This window comes from Coregonus lavaretus (genome assembly GCF_964263955.1).
Source record: "Coregonus lavaretus genome assembly, chromosome: 1".
NCBI classification, from domain to species: domain Eukaryota; kingdom Metazoa; phylum Chordata; class Actinopteri; order Salmoniformes; family Salmonidae; genus Coregonus; species Coregonus lavaretus.
Window position 1 is genome coordinate 89,528,838 of NC_139988.1, and position 15,769 is coordinate 89,544,606.

The 15,769-nt window shown below is 40.4% G+C and overlaps 1 protein-coding gene across 1 annotated transcript in view; it reads right to left on the minus strand.

The window, feature by feature from the left end:
• Positions 1-4,746: 4,746 nt before the first annotated feature.
• The window catches only part of LOC311129004 (cadherin-related family member 1a-like), a gene marked incomplete at both ends in the record, with an annotated part of 24,858 nt that continues 13,835 nt past the window's right edge, over positions 4,747-15,769 (minus strand). The window contains 4 exons of the mRNA XM_084161240.1: positions 4,747-5,349; positions 8,114-8,368; positions 11,392-11,620; positions 13,596-13,663. Coding sequence (XP_084017366.1) covers positions 4,747-5,349; positions 8,114-8,368; positions 11,392-11,620; positions 13,596-13,663 — 1,155 coding nt within the window. The remainder of the gene's footprint in view (positions 5,350-8,113; positions 8,369-11,391; positions 11,621-13,595; positions 13,664-15,769) is intronic.

Below are 15,769 nucleotides of genomic sequence, written 5' to 3' on the forward strand. Positions count from 1 at the left end.
GCAGTATAGGGCGTTGATGCAAGCCTACCACGCAAAGGCAGTATGGATTTATTTTCCCTGGTTGACACAGACATGCTCAGGAAAGTGACATCACAACTTAAGCCTTTTACCTGCCTTCTCGATCCTATCCCCACCACCTTCTTCAAAACTGTTTTTAATTGCATATCTGAAGAAGTGCAAGCTATTGTTAATCACTCCCTGTTCTCTCCCTGCTATGGTGAAACCCCTTCTGAAGAAAACGAATCTAGATTCTTCAGCTCTTAGCAATTTTCTGACAATCTCCAACCTTCCATTCTTACGCAAAATTCTGGAGAAATTGGTTTTCAAACAGCTAAATAATTGTTTAAGTGCCAACTGTATTTGTGAAAAATTTCAATCTGTTTTTTTGTGCCCACAGAGACAGCCTTAGTTAAAGTGGTAAATTATCTTAGAGCCAACACAGATGCCAAACAGCTCTCTGTCCTTGTACCATTGGATTTAAGTGCTGTATTCAACACTGTTGACCATGATGTACTTCTGGACAGAATGGAGAGGTGGGTTGGCCTCTCCAGTCCAGTTATAAAATGGTTTAGGACCTATTTAACCGGTCAAAAGTTTTTTGTCACCTTTGGTGAACATAACAAAGAGAAAATACATATCACATGTGGCATTCCACAATGTTCGATTTTGGGTCTGTTCAGTTTATATACAGTTGAAGTCGGATGTTTCCATACACTTCGGTTGGAGTCATTAAAACTTGTTTTTCAACCACTCCACAAATTTCTTTTTAACGAACTATAGTTTTGGCAAGTCGGTTAGGACATCTACTTTGTGCATGACACAAGTGATTTTTCCAACAATTGTTTACAGACAGATTATTTCACTTATAATTCACTGTATCACAATTCCAATGGGTCAGAAGTTTACATACACTAAGTTGACTGTGCCTTTAAACAGCTTGGAAAATTCCAGAAAATGATGTGATGGCTTTAGAAGCTTCTGATAGGCTAACTGACATAATTTGAGTCAATTGGAGGTGTACCTGTGGATGTATTTCAAGAGCTCCCTTCAAACTCAGTGCCTCTTTGCTTGACATCATGGGAAAATCGCAAGAAATCAGCCAAGACCTCAGAAACAAAATGGTAGACGATACACAACTTTACAATTCTGTGTCACCAGAGGATTTTAGCTCCACGGATAAATTATTAGACTGTATTAGATGACTTGGATGGCTTCCTCCAGCTAAATCAAGACAAGCCCGAGGTATTTATTGTTGGAGCCAAAGCACAGAGAGAGAATCTGGCCACACGTTAGGTAAACACCAGGTTAAAAAAACGTAGGTGTTATTTTAGATTCTGAACTAAATTTCAAATCACACATTAGGAATGTGACCAAAATAGCTTTTTACCACCTGAGGAATATTGCCAAGGTGCAGCCGTTTCTCTCTCAGGCTGATACAGAGAGACTCATCCATGCTTTTATTACAAGCAGGCTTGACTACTGTAATGGTCTCCTCAGACGGAGAGCACACATTACACCAGTTTTAAGGTCTCTGCAATGGCTGCCTGTGAGTTTTAGAATACATTTTAAGATTATTCTATTGGTTTTTAAATCAATCCATGATTGTGACCCCGATACATGTCAGATTGTAAGTCGCTCTGGATAAGAGCGTCTGCTAAATGACGTAAATGTAATATGTTTTTAAGTTATTTACCCAGTAGGTCCCTCAGGTCCTCTGACACTGACTGGCCTTCTAACCATCCCAAATCCTAGAACCAAGACGCATGGAGAGGCAGCCTTTAGTTATTATGCCCCCTGCCTCTGGAATAGCCTGCCAGAGAACCCGAGGTGGGATGAAACTGTGGACATATTTAAAAGATCTTAAAAACGCATATTTTTTGCTTTGCATTTCCTTATGGTGCTTTTTAGTCGTTCAGTTTTTGTCATTCTCCTGTTTTTTGTCTTATGTATGTTTGTGTAGTAAATATTTCAGCTTGGATGTCGGCTATAGTGTAAATTACCTTTAAAAGTCAAGTGCAATGCACTGGTTGACAACACACCTTTGATTGAATCCCAGGCTTTGCGCGCTTCAACTGAATAATGACATACAGCACCGTACCTATCACAGGAGGCTGGTGCCACCATAATTGGGGAGGATGGGCTCGTGGTAATGGCTGGAGCGGAATCAGTGGAATGGTATCAACTAAATCAAACATGGTTTGATGCCATTCCATTTGCTCCGTTCCAGCCATTGTTATGAGACGTCCTCCCCTCAGCAGCCTCCACTGGTTCCTATCTACACATAAAAATGTATTTATTTTATTTTATTTACTTTATTAGTAATTTATTGCAGATCACAAAATTATTTCTGTATTCTAGTTTTAGTTTATTGTTATCTAAAACGTATTGTATATCTAGCTGGTTATGAACTAACAAAATCACAACAAAAACACAACAATTATTTTCCTATATTTATTCAAAATGATAAAATAAAGACAATAAAGATTTCACTTCAAGGGACAGGCAAGTGTTACACAGCATACATACATTATTATAATAATATATACATACAGAATATATTGTATCGTTATGTATCCCATGAATTTCCATGTAGTTCGCACAGCGTGGAAATGAATGTTTCAAAATTCCAACCAGGTTTATGGACAATTTTGAAAAACAGTGATTATTAGTGACTCACGTGTCAGTAAATAAATGTATAGCTAATACTTTATTTTTTTATTTTATTTTTACAACATCTCCATTTATACAGTTTGATATTTACTGAAACAACAAAGCGATCCCTTCATTTAAGTGAGTAATCCAACACCAATCCCCCAAAATTAAAAGCAGACCCTTTTGAAATATAAAAGCATTTAAGCAAAACAAGAAAACAGAGAAAGAAAAAAAAGTAACTGATTTCAAACAAGCAAGAGCTTTTGTTGTTTTGAAAGCAGGCAGTGGCACATCATAATCCTAGTACATCTACTTCCCTACTTCAAAATATGACAAACACCATTAGAATGTCACTACACAGGTCCATGAGCACTTCATGTTTTAAGCAATGGCATTTATCCTGTCAAGAATATATCTTATTTTATAGCGGTCTTATATAGCTGCTTCGATCTGATGCACAGTTAAAAGTGGGTACATTTTAGGGGATGGGCATTTGAAATTGTTTCACTATTAGAATAATATCATTGTATTTTTTCAGATATCCGGATAGTAGAAATATATGTGTTGTAAAGAAAACAGTTGTTTTGGAAACTTCAATGGAGACTTGCTTGTTTCAGCAGAACGGTGGGGAAGGGACACGAGCAGAGAGGAGTAGAGGCCGGTGTGTGGCACTAGTTACACAAACGTGTTGCTGCCATAGGTTTCCTATCATGTCATCTGGTAGTGCCCGTCTTTACTGAATCAAATCGTTGTAAAGAAGTTAGCCAGCTGGCTAGCTACAGTAGCCAACTAAGTTAGCTAGCTACAGTAGCCAACTAAGTTAGCCAGCTGGCTAGCTAAAGTAGCAAGGCTGATTGAGGCTATTTTGAGGCGTCCTTGACGACAACAACCCCATTCATATGAAACAACAGCCTACCTGTTGGTTGATCATTGTAGCTTACTCCTCATTTAGCCAAATTAATTCGGTAATTTAAATTCCATTTTGCATTGATTAGGCTCTGACTGTAGCGCCGCTCTGATTGACCGACAATAACAACAAGCTACACTGTGGAACGTGTGTACGGCCTAGGCTATCGGTGCGTCTTTTTTTAATGGAGCACACTCATACAAACTGTCATTAAACTGTTGTTTTATTAAAATGTCGAATGTAGTTAAGAAGCGCGGTTTGGCTGGTCATGTTTCGGAGGACGCACGACTCGACCTTCGCCTCTCCGGAGCCCTTGGGGAGTTGCAGCGATGAGACAAGATCGTAAACACGGAATTGGGGAGAAAAAGGGAGAAAATTACAAAAGAAATTACAAATGTCGAATGTAATGGCTATCCTTTTTAGCGTATGTAGATCATTGTATGAATAAAAAGAGGCCTATTTTTTTATCTAAAAAATAAATAGTCTCCCAAGTAGACTAATTGAATACCAACTGCCGTTCTGACTTTTGAATAACTGTGCCCATCCCTAGTAGGCTACATTTGTCTGGCAACAATCCTAATCCTATATTTCAGCACTATTCTTGACAACATTGCATGGTCTTAAGCAAATAAAACATAACTTTTCAGGAACATATGTACAGTTCTGTAAACACAGAAATATGCAGTAATCTTTTCCTCAGACATGGTCCAGTATTTCCCCCTCAGTCACTCTTGTTAACACGTTGTTTCCCTCAAGATGGCAGCAATGCAGAGACTTATCTAACAAGGATCCCATTACATTTCTCAAGATGGCAGTGCAGAAATGTCTCTAGTTATTTCTAAAGCTGGATGACAGAGTCTGTGTCTCAAATGGCATCCTATTCCCTATATAGTCCACTATTCTTGACCAGGGCCCATAGGCCCATGGATCCAACATTATGTTAACATCTTTAAGAAAACGTGTAGAGCTGGTTAGATTCAATAGGTTCAATAATAGGACACTGTGTTGCAACATTGCTTTGACAAAGGACTTGCTTAGAAACAAATACAGTTTTGAAGGAAATTAACCTGCTGTCCTCAACCTTCCTTTACAATTGCAGTTTTACAATCCTAAGACTGAGCACCTTCAGTGGTCCAGACAATTATTGAAAGATTGGTTAGAGCGCCAGCACACCACAACTATCAGGTTCAATAATAGCTTGAGTTACTCTCGATGATTTTCTGCTGCAGCCTCATTTTGAGTTCAGAGACCAGGGCTGAGCTGACAGGGATTCTAGTAGTCTCAGAGCTGATGTTGCTGTCTCTGCTGGTGCTCTTGGAAGCCAGGGCCCCAGAGACGGTGGGCACTGCTGCCCGGGGCCTCTTACTGGGCCTGGGGTTGGAAGATGGAAGGGGGCAGGATGGAGGGGGCAGGCAGGGGGCTCTGGGGGGCAGAGGCTTGGGCTTTGACCTGGAGCACCGGGGTCTGCCGTTTTTGTTGGGGTTGATGCTGACACTCCCTGCTTCCGGGTCGTCTACAACGGTCTTGTTCAACAGGTCATTTCCACCGCCTCCACTGAACGGTACGTTAAACGTCCACGGCTTGCGGTCCTTTGGTGGTCTCCGTCTGATGATGATGCGACGTGCCGGCATTATCCTGTTGGACTTTGTGTTGCGCAAGAACATAGCCGTGGATATCAAGACAGTGACCCCTACCAATATGCTAACGACACCAGCGACCATGCCTAGAGCCTTCATTGGGTTGTCCCTACTTTGCAATAAAAAGGCTGCCATAGGCCCCTTGAGTTGAGTCTGTAAAAGAGCAAAAAATATCATACTTTTAATCACGCCCATCCACGGGACTAGATCATCAAACGTTTTAAACGTTCACCATTTTGGTCCAAAGCATGCAGGCAAGCAGCGAGGTCAGAGGTCAGACATGCGCCAAGCACTGACAGAGGAGCCCCAGACAGACAACATCTCTATAACATTCGCAGCATGATGACTGCAGGTAGTAAATGGTGGTCTACTTTAGGCTGTGCAATTTGGGACTATGCACACTGGTGGTAGTTGTCGGGAGTATGTCTGGCAGTGCGGTGGGTGCATCAGAACGGTTTGTTCTTTTTGTTCACGAGCAGTGACATGTTTCTGATGAGGATTGTGTTTTGGATTAACTTCCTGTGACAGGATCCTAAAGCACTACGTTCATTGCTACTGGGTCTTTGGTTTGAGTGTATTATTTACATGGATATGAAAAATGAAATGAAAAATAGAGATTACTCTGTTCTTCTGACAAAGGGATTAACCCAAACTCAAGACACTGGTTTGAAATGAAATGACTTAATCTTTGTTACTTCAGTATAGTCAAACTGTTTAAAATATGCTCTAGATTACTATAAAATAAGTACTACATACTATAATGGTAGAATTAGAATTTGACAACATAATCAAAACAGTATACATAAAAGTACATAAAAATACATTTCTAGGAGTAGAAAAACATCTCCCAATCAAAATATAAAAGATGGATATGAAATAACTATTATTTTTTGGTATAATATTATATTGTGTATGATATATCTTTGTTTATTTATTTATTTAACCTTTATTTAAACAGCTAAGTTAGTTATGAAAAAAATATTATTTACAATGACGGCCTGTCGAAAAACTTTGTGTGTACTCATTTACTGTTCCTTTATAATGTACTCGAGTACTCTCCTTTATAATGTGCTCCAGTACTCTCCTTTATAATGTACTCAAGTACTCTCCTTTATAATGTACTCCACTACTCTCCTTTATAATGTATTCCAGTACTCTCCTTCATAATGTGCTCCAGTACTCTCCTTTATAATGTACTCCAGTACTCTCCTTTATAATGTACTCCACTACTCTCCTTTATAATGTATTCCAGTACTCTCCTTCATAATGTGCTCCAGTACTCTCCTTTATAATGTACTCCAGTACTCTCCTTTATAATGTGCTCCAGTACTCTCCTTTATAATGTGCTCCAGTACTCTCCTTTATAATGTGCTCCAGTACTCTCCTTTATAATGTGCTCCAGTACTCTCCTTTATAATGTGCTCCAGTACTCTCCTTTATAATGTGCTCCAGTACTCTCCTTTATAATGTGCTCCAGTATGTAGTTCTGTCCTTGAGCTGTTCTTGTCTATTAATGTTCTGTATTACGTCATGTTTCATGTGGACCCCAGGAAGAGTAGCTGCTGCCTTCGCAACAGCTATTGGGGATCCCAATAAAATACCAATACAAGAATCCAATAGAAAAATCCTATCCTTTATAATGTGCTCCAGTACTCTTTTACAGACAAAGCAGTAAAATAAAAATGATAATGTTTTTAAAAATGGATCATAAAGTAATGTCTTGCAGACATAATAAGGTGATATATAAAACGTAGTCTGTATAGTCCAGCGGGATAGTCTCATGATCATTTGGGCCTTCGGATAACTCTGATGAAACTGGCCTGGGGGTTGACGCGAGCTTTCTTCACTGTTCTACAGTACAAGGTAGTGGATATACAGATTGTTAGTAAGATGGTGAAGCTGACTATGGCCAAAAAAAGTCCAACAACATTTGATGGGCGCTTGATGAGGTTTAGGAAGTTTGCAATTATTCGAGCTTTGATCTGAAAAGCACAATACGACACAGAAGACAACAGAGATAATATTCTACTATTCTATTCTTCTCGAATATGATGTCAAATATGTAGGGTTTAGTTAAATAATTTATAGGAAAGTAAGCTTTAAAATTAATGTAATCAATTAATGCAAATTTAGAAACGAAAATACACTTAATGAGTATGTGATTTTTTTTTACATTATAAAAACAAACAAAACATAAACAATTGAAATACCACTTTCTTTATGTTTTTATTGGAGGAGAGTTTGAGTGATGTAAAATATCACTTAACAGGCTTGACAGAGCTAATGCTGCTGGCATTAATAGTTCACCCAAATTACAAAATGGCACATTGGTTTCCTTACCCTGTAAGCAGCCTATGGACAAGGTATGACAGCAATCCATGCATTGGCTTAGTTTCCCTGGCACTGTTTCCAAATGCTAACGTTTGAGCATTTGTGGCACAAATCCCATTCAAGTCATGGTACCGATATTAGCATTTTTCACTCATCATGTGAAACTAAGCCAACGCATGGATTGCTGTCATACCTTGTCCATAGACTGCTTACAGGGTAAGGAAACCAATGTGCCATTTTGTAATTTGGGTAAACTATCCCTTTAAGGTTAGAAGTCTATGCTAAAGGTTTGAGTTAGAAGTCTATTGTAAGGGTTTGGGTTAGTTAAGGTTAGGGAACTTAGGTTTAAATTCTTACCACAGTGATACTACAGCGTTAGTGAGCATTAGGGTTAGGTTAAGGTTAAGGTTAAGGGTAAGCATTAGGGTTATGTTAAGGTTAAGGGTAAGCATTAGGGTTAGGTTAAGGTTAAGGGTAAGCATTAGGGTTAGAAAGTTAGCGTCAGGGTTGGGAAATTAGGCAGTTCGGATTAGAGTTAGGTTAGGGTTATTACTCTACGGTTAAGGTCAGGAAACATTAAACCTACCGCTTCAGTGATGTCGATCTTGACCACGGCGGTAGTGCTGAAGGACGGAGACCCTCTGTCCCGGGCCTGGACCACCAGAGACCACCTGCAGTCCTTCTGCTCGGTGATGTTCTGCACTATCTCCATGGACTTGATGTAGGACTTCAGCTTGATCTCTCCCGTCTCCGCGTTGATGTCGAAGATGTTGTCAGGTTCAGCTTGCATAATGGAATACTCGATGACGTTATTGGGCGACTCTGCATCGGCATCTATTGCCTGAATGGAAGAACGAAAAAGCAGCAAAACCAAACACTTTATTTACTTTAAAGATTGCACTATACTGGAGCAGGTTGTGGATACGCTCACATTTCAGGTCATTATCATCCAACAAAAGCAAACATTCAATGTACAATGTTTACTAGGGGTGTAATGATTCATGTATGGGACCGAACCGATGGGCCAGTGAACTGTCACAGGTTTAAAGCTTATTTCCTGCAATCCTACACATTCTGTCGTGGGTTGCATATAACATGTTGCCGTCTTAAAGCACATTTTCTTACAATTCTATACATTTTGCCATTTCTAACGTGTATTGTTATATTTGAGTGACTCAAACATTACAACAAAATCTATGGGCTAAAAAACCTAGCTAAAAAACTTTAGCTGACATGGGTAGTTGATCTGGACATTTCTGACAAGTTATAAACGGCTCTCTAAGGTCTGCAATGACTGACATGACAAGAGGAATACTGATGATGCCCTACCCAATTTTGAAATGGCACCTTGTGCGTTCTACTATTACAACTTTCAAGAGTAAGTTGAAAGCCGGACTGAGTACCTTTAAAAAAAAAAATAACGACACCCCCCCCCGCCGACCCCTGCCCTAGGGTATACCACTACACACGACATGGCTTCTCTACATACCTCTACTTTAGGGATCTGTAAAGTGCTATCTTATCGCTACTGTATATACCTCTACTTTAGGGATCTGTAAAGTGCTATCTTATCCTATCGCTACTGTACATACCGCTACTTTAGGGATCTGTAAAGTGCTATCTTATCGCTACTGTACATACCGCTACTTTAGGGATCTGTAAAGTGCTATCTTATCGCTACTGTACATACCGCTACTTTAGGGATCTGTAAAGTGCTATCTTATCGCTACTGTACATACCGCTACTTTAGGGATCTGTAAAGTGCTATCTTATCGCTACTGTACATACCGCTACTTTAGGGATCTGTAAAGTGCTATCTTATCTTATCTTATCGCTACTGTACATACCGCTACTTTAGGGATCTGTAAAGTGCTATCTTATCGCTACTGTATATACCTCTACTTTAGGGATCTGTAAAGTGCTATCTTATCGCTACTGTATATACCTCTACTTTAGGGATCTGTAAAGTGCTATCTTATCGCTACTGTATATACCTCTACTTTAGGGATCTGTAAAGTGCTATCTTATCCTATCGCTACTGTACATACAGCTACAGTGGGGGAAAAAAGTATTTAGTCAGCCACCAATTGTGCAAGTTCTCCCACTTAAAAAGATGAGAGAGGCCTGTAATTTTCATCATAGGTACACGTCAACTATGACAGACAAAATGAGGAAAAAAATGCCAGAAAATCACATTGTAGCGATTTTTAATGAATTTATTTGCAAATTATGGTGGAAAATAAGTATTTGGTCATCTACAAACAAGCAAGATTTCTGGCTCTCACAGACCTGTAACAACTTATTTAAGAGGCTCCTCTGTCCTCCACTCGTTACCTGTATTAATTGCACCTGTTTGAACTTGTTATCAGTATAAAAGACACCTGTCCACAACCTCAAACAGTCACACTCCAAACTCCACTATGGCCAAGACCAAAGAGCTGTTAAAGGACACCAGAAACAAAATTGTAGACCTGCACCAGGCTGGGAAGACTGAATCTGCAATAGGTAAGCAGCTTGGTTTGAAGAAATCAACTGTGGGAGCAATTATTAGGAAATGGAAGACATACAAGACCACTGATAATCTCCCTCGATCTGGGGCTCCACGCAAGATCTCACCCCGTGGGGTCAAAATGATCACAAGAACGGTGAGCAAAAATCCCAGAACCACACGGGGGGACCTAGTGAATGACCTGCAGAGAGCTGGGACCAAAGTAACAAAGCCTACCATCAGTAACACACTACGCCACCAGGGACTCAAATCCTGCAGTGCCAGACGTGTCCCCCTGCTTAAGCCAGTAAATGTCCAGGCCCGTCTGAAGTTTGCTAGAGTGCATTTGGATGATCCAGAAGAGGATTGGGAGAATGTCATATGGTCAGATGAAACCAAAATAGAACGTTTTGGTAAAAACTCAACTCGTCGTGTTTGGAGAACAAAGAATGCTGAGTTGCATCCAAAGAACACCATACCTACTGTGAAGCATGGGGGTGGAAAAATCATGCTTTGGGGCTGTTTTTCTGCAAAGGGAGCAGGACGACTGATCCGTGTAAAGGAAAGAATGAATGGGGCCATGTATCGTGAGATTTTGAGTGAAAACCTCCTTCCATCAGCAAGGGCATTGAAGATGAAACGTGGCTGGGTCTTTCAGCATGACAATGATCCCAAACACACCGCCCGGGCAACGAAGGAGTGGCTTCGTAAGAAGCATTTCAAGGTCCTGGAGTGGCCTAGCCAGTTTCCAGATCTCAACCCCATAGAAAATCTTTGGAGGGAGTTGAAAGTCCGTGTTGCCCAGCGACAGCCCCAAAACATCACTGCTCTAGAGGAGATCTGCATGGAGGAATGGGCCAAAATACCAGCAACAGTGTGTGAAAACCTTGTGAAGACTTACAGAAAACGTTTGACCTGTGTCATTGCCAACAAAGGGTATATAACAAAGTATTGAGAAACTTTTGTTATTGACCAAATACTTATTTTCCACCATAATTTGCAAATAAATTCATAAAAAATCTTACAATGTGATTTTCTGGATTTTTTTCCTCATTTTGTCTGTCATAGTTGACGTGTACCTATGATGAAAATTGCAGGCCTCTCTCATCTTTTTAAGTGGGAGAACTTGCACAATTGGTGGCTGACTAAATACTTTTTTTCCCCACTGTACTTTAGGGATCTGTAAAGTGCTATCTCATCTTATCGCTACTGTATATACCGCTACTTTAGGGATCTGTAAAGTGCTATCTTATCCTATCGCTACTGTACATACCGCTACTTTAGGGATCTCTAAAGTGCTATCTTATCGCTACTGTACATACCGCTACTTTAGGGATCTGTAAAGTGCTATCTCATCTTATCGCTACTGTACATACCTCTACCCTAACAGGTGCACCGATGATCATGGTCCTCTCCACAAGGCTGTCATCGAACTCTGGAACATGGTCGTTGACGTCCAGGACAGTGACAAACACCTCCGCCAGGCTGTACTTGCCCTCTGTGTCCTCTGCCTTCACGTAGAAGTTGTACTTGGACTTGACCTCAGCGTCCAGAGTGGCCCAGGCCTGGGTGTAGATGATGCCTGAGGACGGGTGGATGAGAAACCTGGAAAACACAACAGAAAGTGTATTAGCGGTATATTGACAGTATATTAGCGGTATATTGACAGTATATTAGCGGTATATTGACAGTATATTAGCGGTATATTGACAGTATATTAGCGGTATATTGACAGTATATTAGCAGTATATTGACAGTATATTAGCAGTATATTGACAGTATATTAGCAGTATATTGTCTGCATTTTAGCATTATATTGGCAGTATATTGATAATATATTAATAGTACATTGACAGTATATTGGCAGATTATTAGCAGTATATTGAGAGTATGTTGGCAGTATATTGACAGTATACTGGAAGTATATTGGCAGTATATTGGCAGTATACTCTTAGCACTTTTTTTTCTATCTAGAACCTAAAAGGGTTCTTTGGCTGTCCCCATAGGAGAACCCTTTGAATAACCCTTTTTAGTTCCAGGTAAAACCCTTTTGAGTTCCATGTAGAACCCTTTCCACAGAGGGTTCTACATGGAACCCAAAATAGTTCTACCTGGAACCAACAGGGGTTCTACCTGGAACCAAAAGGGGTTTTCCTATGGGGACAGACGAAGAACCCTTTTTTCTAAGAGTATATATTGGCAGTATGTTAGCAGTATGTTGGCAGTATGTTGGCAGTATGTTGGCAGTATGTTGGCAGTATGTTGGCAGTATGTTGGCAGTATGTTAGCAGTATATTGGCTGTATATTGGCTGTATATTGGCTGTATGTTAGCAGTATGTTAGCAGTATATTGGCAGTATATTGGCAGTATATTAGCAGTATATTGGCAGTATATTAGCAGTTATGTAACAGTCAAGGTTATGCACTATATGTACTGTGCGTTACAGTTTAATCTTGGATTAAAACTCATGGGGAAAATATGTCAAGACCCGTGTTCCAGGATGCTGGATCAAGTTTTCTGTACAATCACAAAGGTTGTTTTTTGTCCAGTACACATTTTTAAAGTCCAATATTATGTTAAAGCAGCACATATTCAGCCATTTTCCAACATTTTCTTTTTACAACTTATTTCGTGTGAAAATTAACAAATGCAAAGCAAACTGTTAACTTTCACACATTTATAAACGGCAAGCAAAACTGGAAGATAACTTGACACTTATTTTTTCAATGTACTGCCTGTATTGCAGCCTGCCTGCCTTGCTTGCTTTCCATAGCAGAGCTCCAGCTGTCACATTGCATGTTAATTGGCCCTCTCTACACGAGACATCCAGGCCTGGCAGGCTATTTCTTACCCTACATCCAATTACGAGATTAACCAGTCAGTATCTTGCCGCCATCTTAGAGTAAGCTGTTACAGGAGAGAGGAGAGGAGCTACAAGCAGAGCCAACCCAATATACTGGAATACTGGCTGCTCCCATCTTCCAATCAAAGGGGAAGAATCTGAGTTGAGAGATGGTTGACCTGAGCAGGATTAGTTAATCCAAGTCAAACTCATTCATTCTTAGCCACAATAATCATGGCCGGCAGGTGATGGAATGCCATGAAAAAGATTCATCTTTCTGAGACTGATCAGTCAGGAGGAGGCTGGTTCATCTGATAGTGACAGTTGTTGTTATGCCTGGGTGGAGTGGAGTAGGCTCAACTAAACACTGTTTACACACCTTTTTTATTTTGCACAAGCGTTTTCACACCTATTGCGGAAAAGGGCATAGAAAATATAGGGGGCTGTACTTTATTCACTGCAAACGGCGATCAGCATTTACCCACTTTTTTTTAACCATTACATCACTGTTGCTGAGCGATTGGGATGTTATGTAATTATCCAATATAAAGAGCCAGCGGGTTACCCCACGTCTGTCCTAACACATAATCAGACATTCAAAATAATTATATTGCATAAGTGATCATTTCTGCCCATATTGGTCTGTTCAACTGGCTCCACACCAACAGAGGAAGTTATTTTATACAAAACATCATGTCCAACAATCATTGGTATTGGCAGGAGTCTGTTGTACTTACAAATCAGATCCAGATCCATAGATGGAGTACTTGACTTCACCCCAAAGGCCAGAGTCTGGATCATTGGCCTGGAATGCAATAAAGAGAAAGGGAGTTAGAACACTGGAACAGAACATAGAGGAGAGGAGAGGAGTTAGAATGTTGGTAGAATGCTGGAACGGAACAGAGAGGAGAGGAGTTAGAATGTTGGTAGAATGCTGGAACGGAACATAGAGGAGAGGATAGAAGTTAGAATGTTGGTAGAATTCTGGAACGGAACATAGGAGAGGAGTTAGAATGTTGGTAGAATGCTGGAACGGAACATAGAGGAGAGGATATAAGTTAGAATGTTGGTAGAATGCTGGAACGGAACAGAGGAGAGGATATAAGTTAGAATGTTGGTAGAATGCTGGAACGGAACAGAGAGGAGAGGAGTTAGAATGTTGGTAGAATGCTGGAACGGAACAGAGAGGAGAGGAGTTAGAATGTTGGTAGAATGCTGGAACGGAACATAGAGGAGAGGATATAAGTTAGAATGTTGGTAGAATGCTGGAACGGAACAGAGGAGAGGAGTTAGAATGTTGGTAGAATGCTGGAACGGAACATAGAGGAGAGGATATAAGTTAGAATGTTGGTAGAATGCTGGAACGGAACAGAGGAGAGGATATAAGTTAGAATGTTGGTAGAATGCTGGAACGGAACATAGAGGAGAGGAGTTAGAATGTTGGTACACTCTTAGAAAAAAGGGTTCCAAAAGCATTCTTTGGCTGTCCCCATACGAGAACCCTTTTTGGTTCCAGGTAGAACTATTTTGGGTTCCATGTAGAACGTTCTGGGGAAAGGGTTATACATGGAACCCAATAGGGTTCTACCTGGAACCAAAAAGGTTTCTTCAGGGTTCTCCTATGGGGACAGCCGAAGAACCCTTTTAAGTTCTAGATAGCACCTTTTTTTCTAAGAGTGTAGAATGTTGGAACGGAACATAGAGGAGTTTGAATGTTGTAACGGAACATAGAGTAGAGGAGTTAGAATGTTGGAACGGAACATAGAGGAGAGGAGTTAGAATGTTGGAACATAGAGGAGAGGAGTTAGAATGTTGGAACGGAACATAGAGGAGAGGAATTAAAATGTTGGAACATAGAGGAGAGGAGTTAGAATGTTGGAACGGAACATAGAGGAGAGGAGTTAGAATGTTGGAACATAGAGGAGAGGAGTTAGAATGTTGGAACGGAACATAGAAGAGTTAGAATGTTGGAACGGAACAGAGGAGTTAGAATGTTGGAACGAAACATAGAGGAGTTAGAATGTTGGAACGGAACATAGAGGAGTTAGACTGTTGGAACGGAACATAGAGGAGTTAGAATGTTGGAACGGAGAAGAGGAGTTAGAATGTTGGAACGGAACATAGAGGAGTTAGAATGTTGGAACCTATGCACATCAAGTTCATAAGCATGTCAGGGCTCTTTAAAAATAATGCCATCACACAGGAAATAAACTCCAATAGTATATAACAATATCATTCATAATAATAATAACAATTTCCACATTCATATTTATATTATTAACAACTAATTTTTTGGTTGACAATATTGTTGAGTAGGGAGTCCATTGGGACACAACTCCTGAATGAAGGTCATCCAATGACTATCCATTAGCTGATTGGAACAGTCTGAGGATAACCCACTAGGGAGGATCAGCTAAAACAGACTGAACAATGTGGGATTTCACCCCAGCAGGGGCCGTCTACTAGGCTCATATTCCCTGGGGTGAATAGCACACAGCCACACCACAGGGACACCACAGGGACACCACAGGGACAACACAGGGACAACACAGGGACAACACAGCCACACCACAGGGACAACACAGGGACACCACAGGGACAACACAGGGACAACACAGCCACACCACAGGGACACCACAGCCACACCACAGGGACACCACAGGGACAACACAGGGTAAAGGCCAATATGATTAACCCTAAAGGATTGTTTCCTCTCACCAACTCTGATTCCTGCTAAACATTTCCTACTAGTAGTGTACCAGTATAAATACTAGTAGTGTACCAGTATAAATACTAGTAGTGTACCAGTATAAATACTAGTAGTGTACCAGTATAAATACTAGTAGTATGGAAGCAGATTCATCCTACAAGAAATACAGATACATAAAATGGATATTGGAGTATTGTTTTT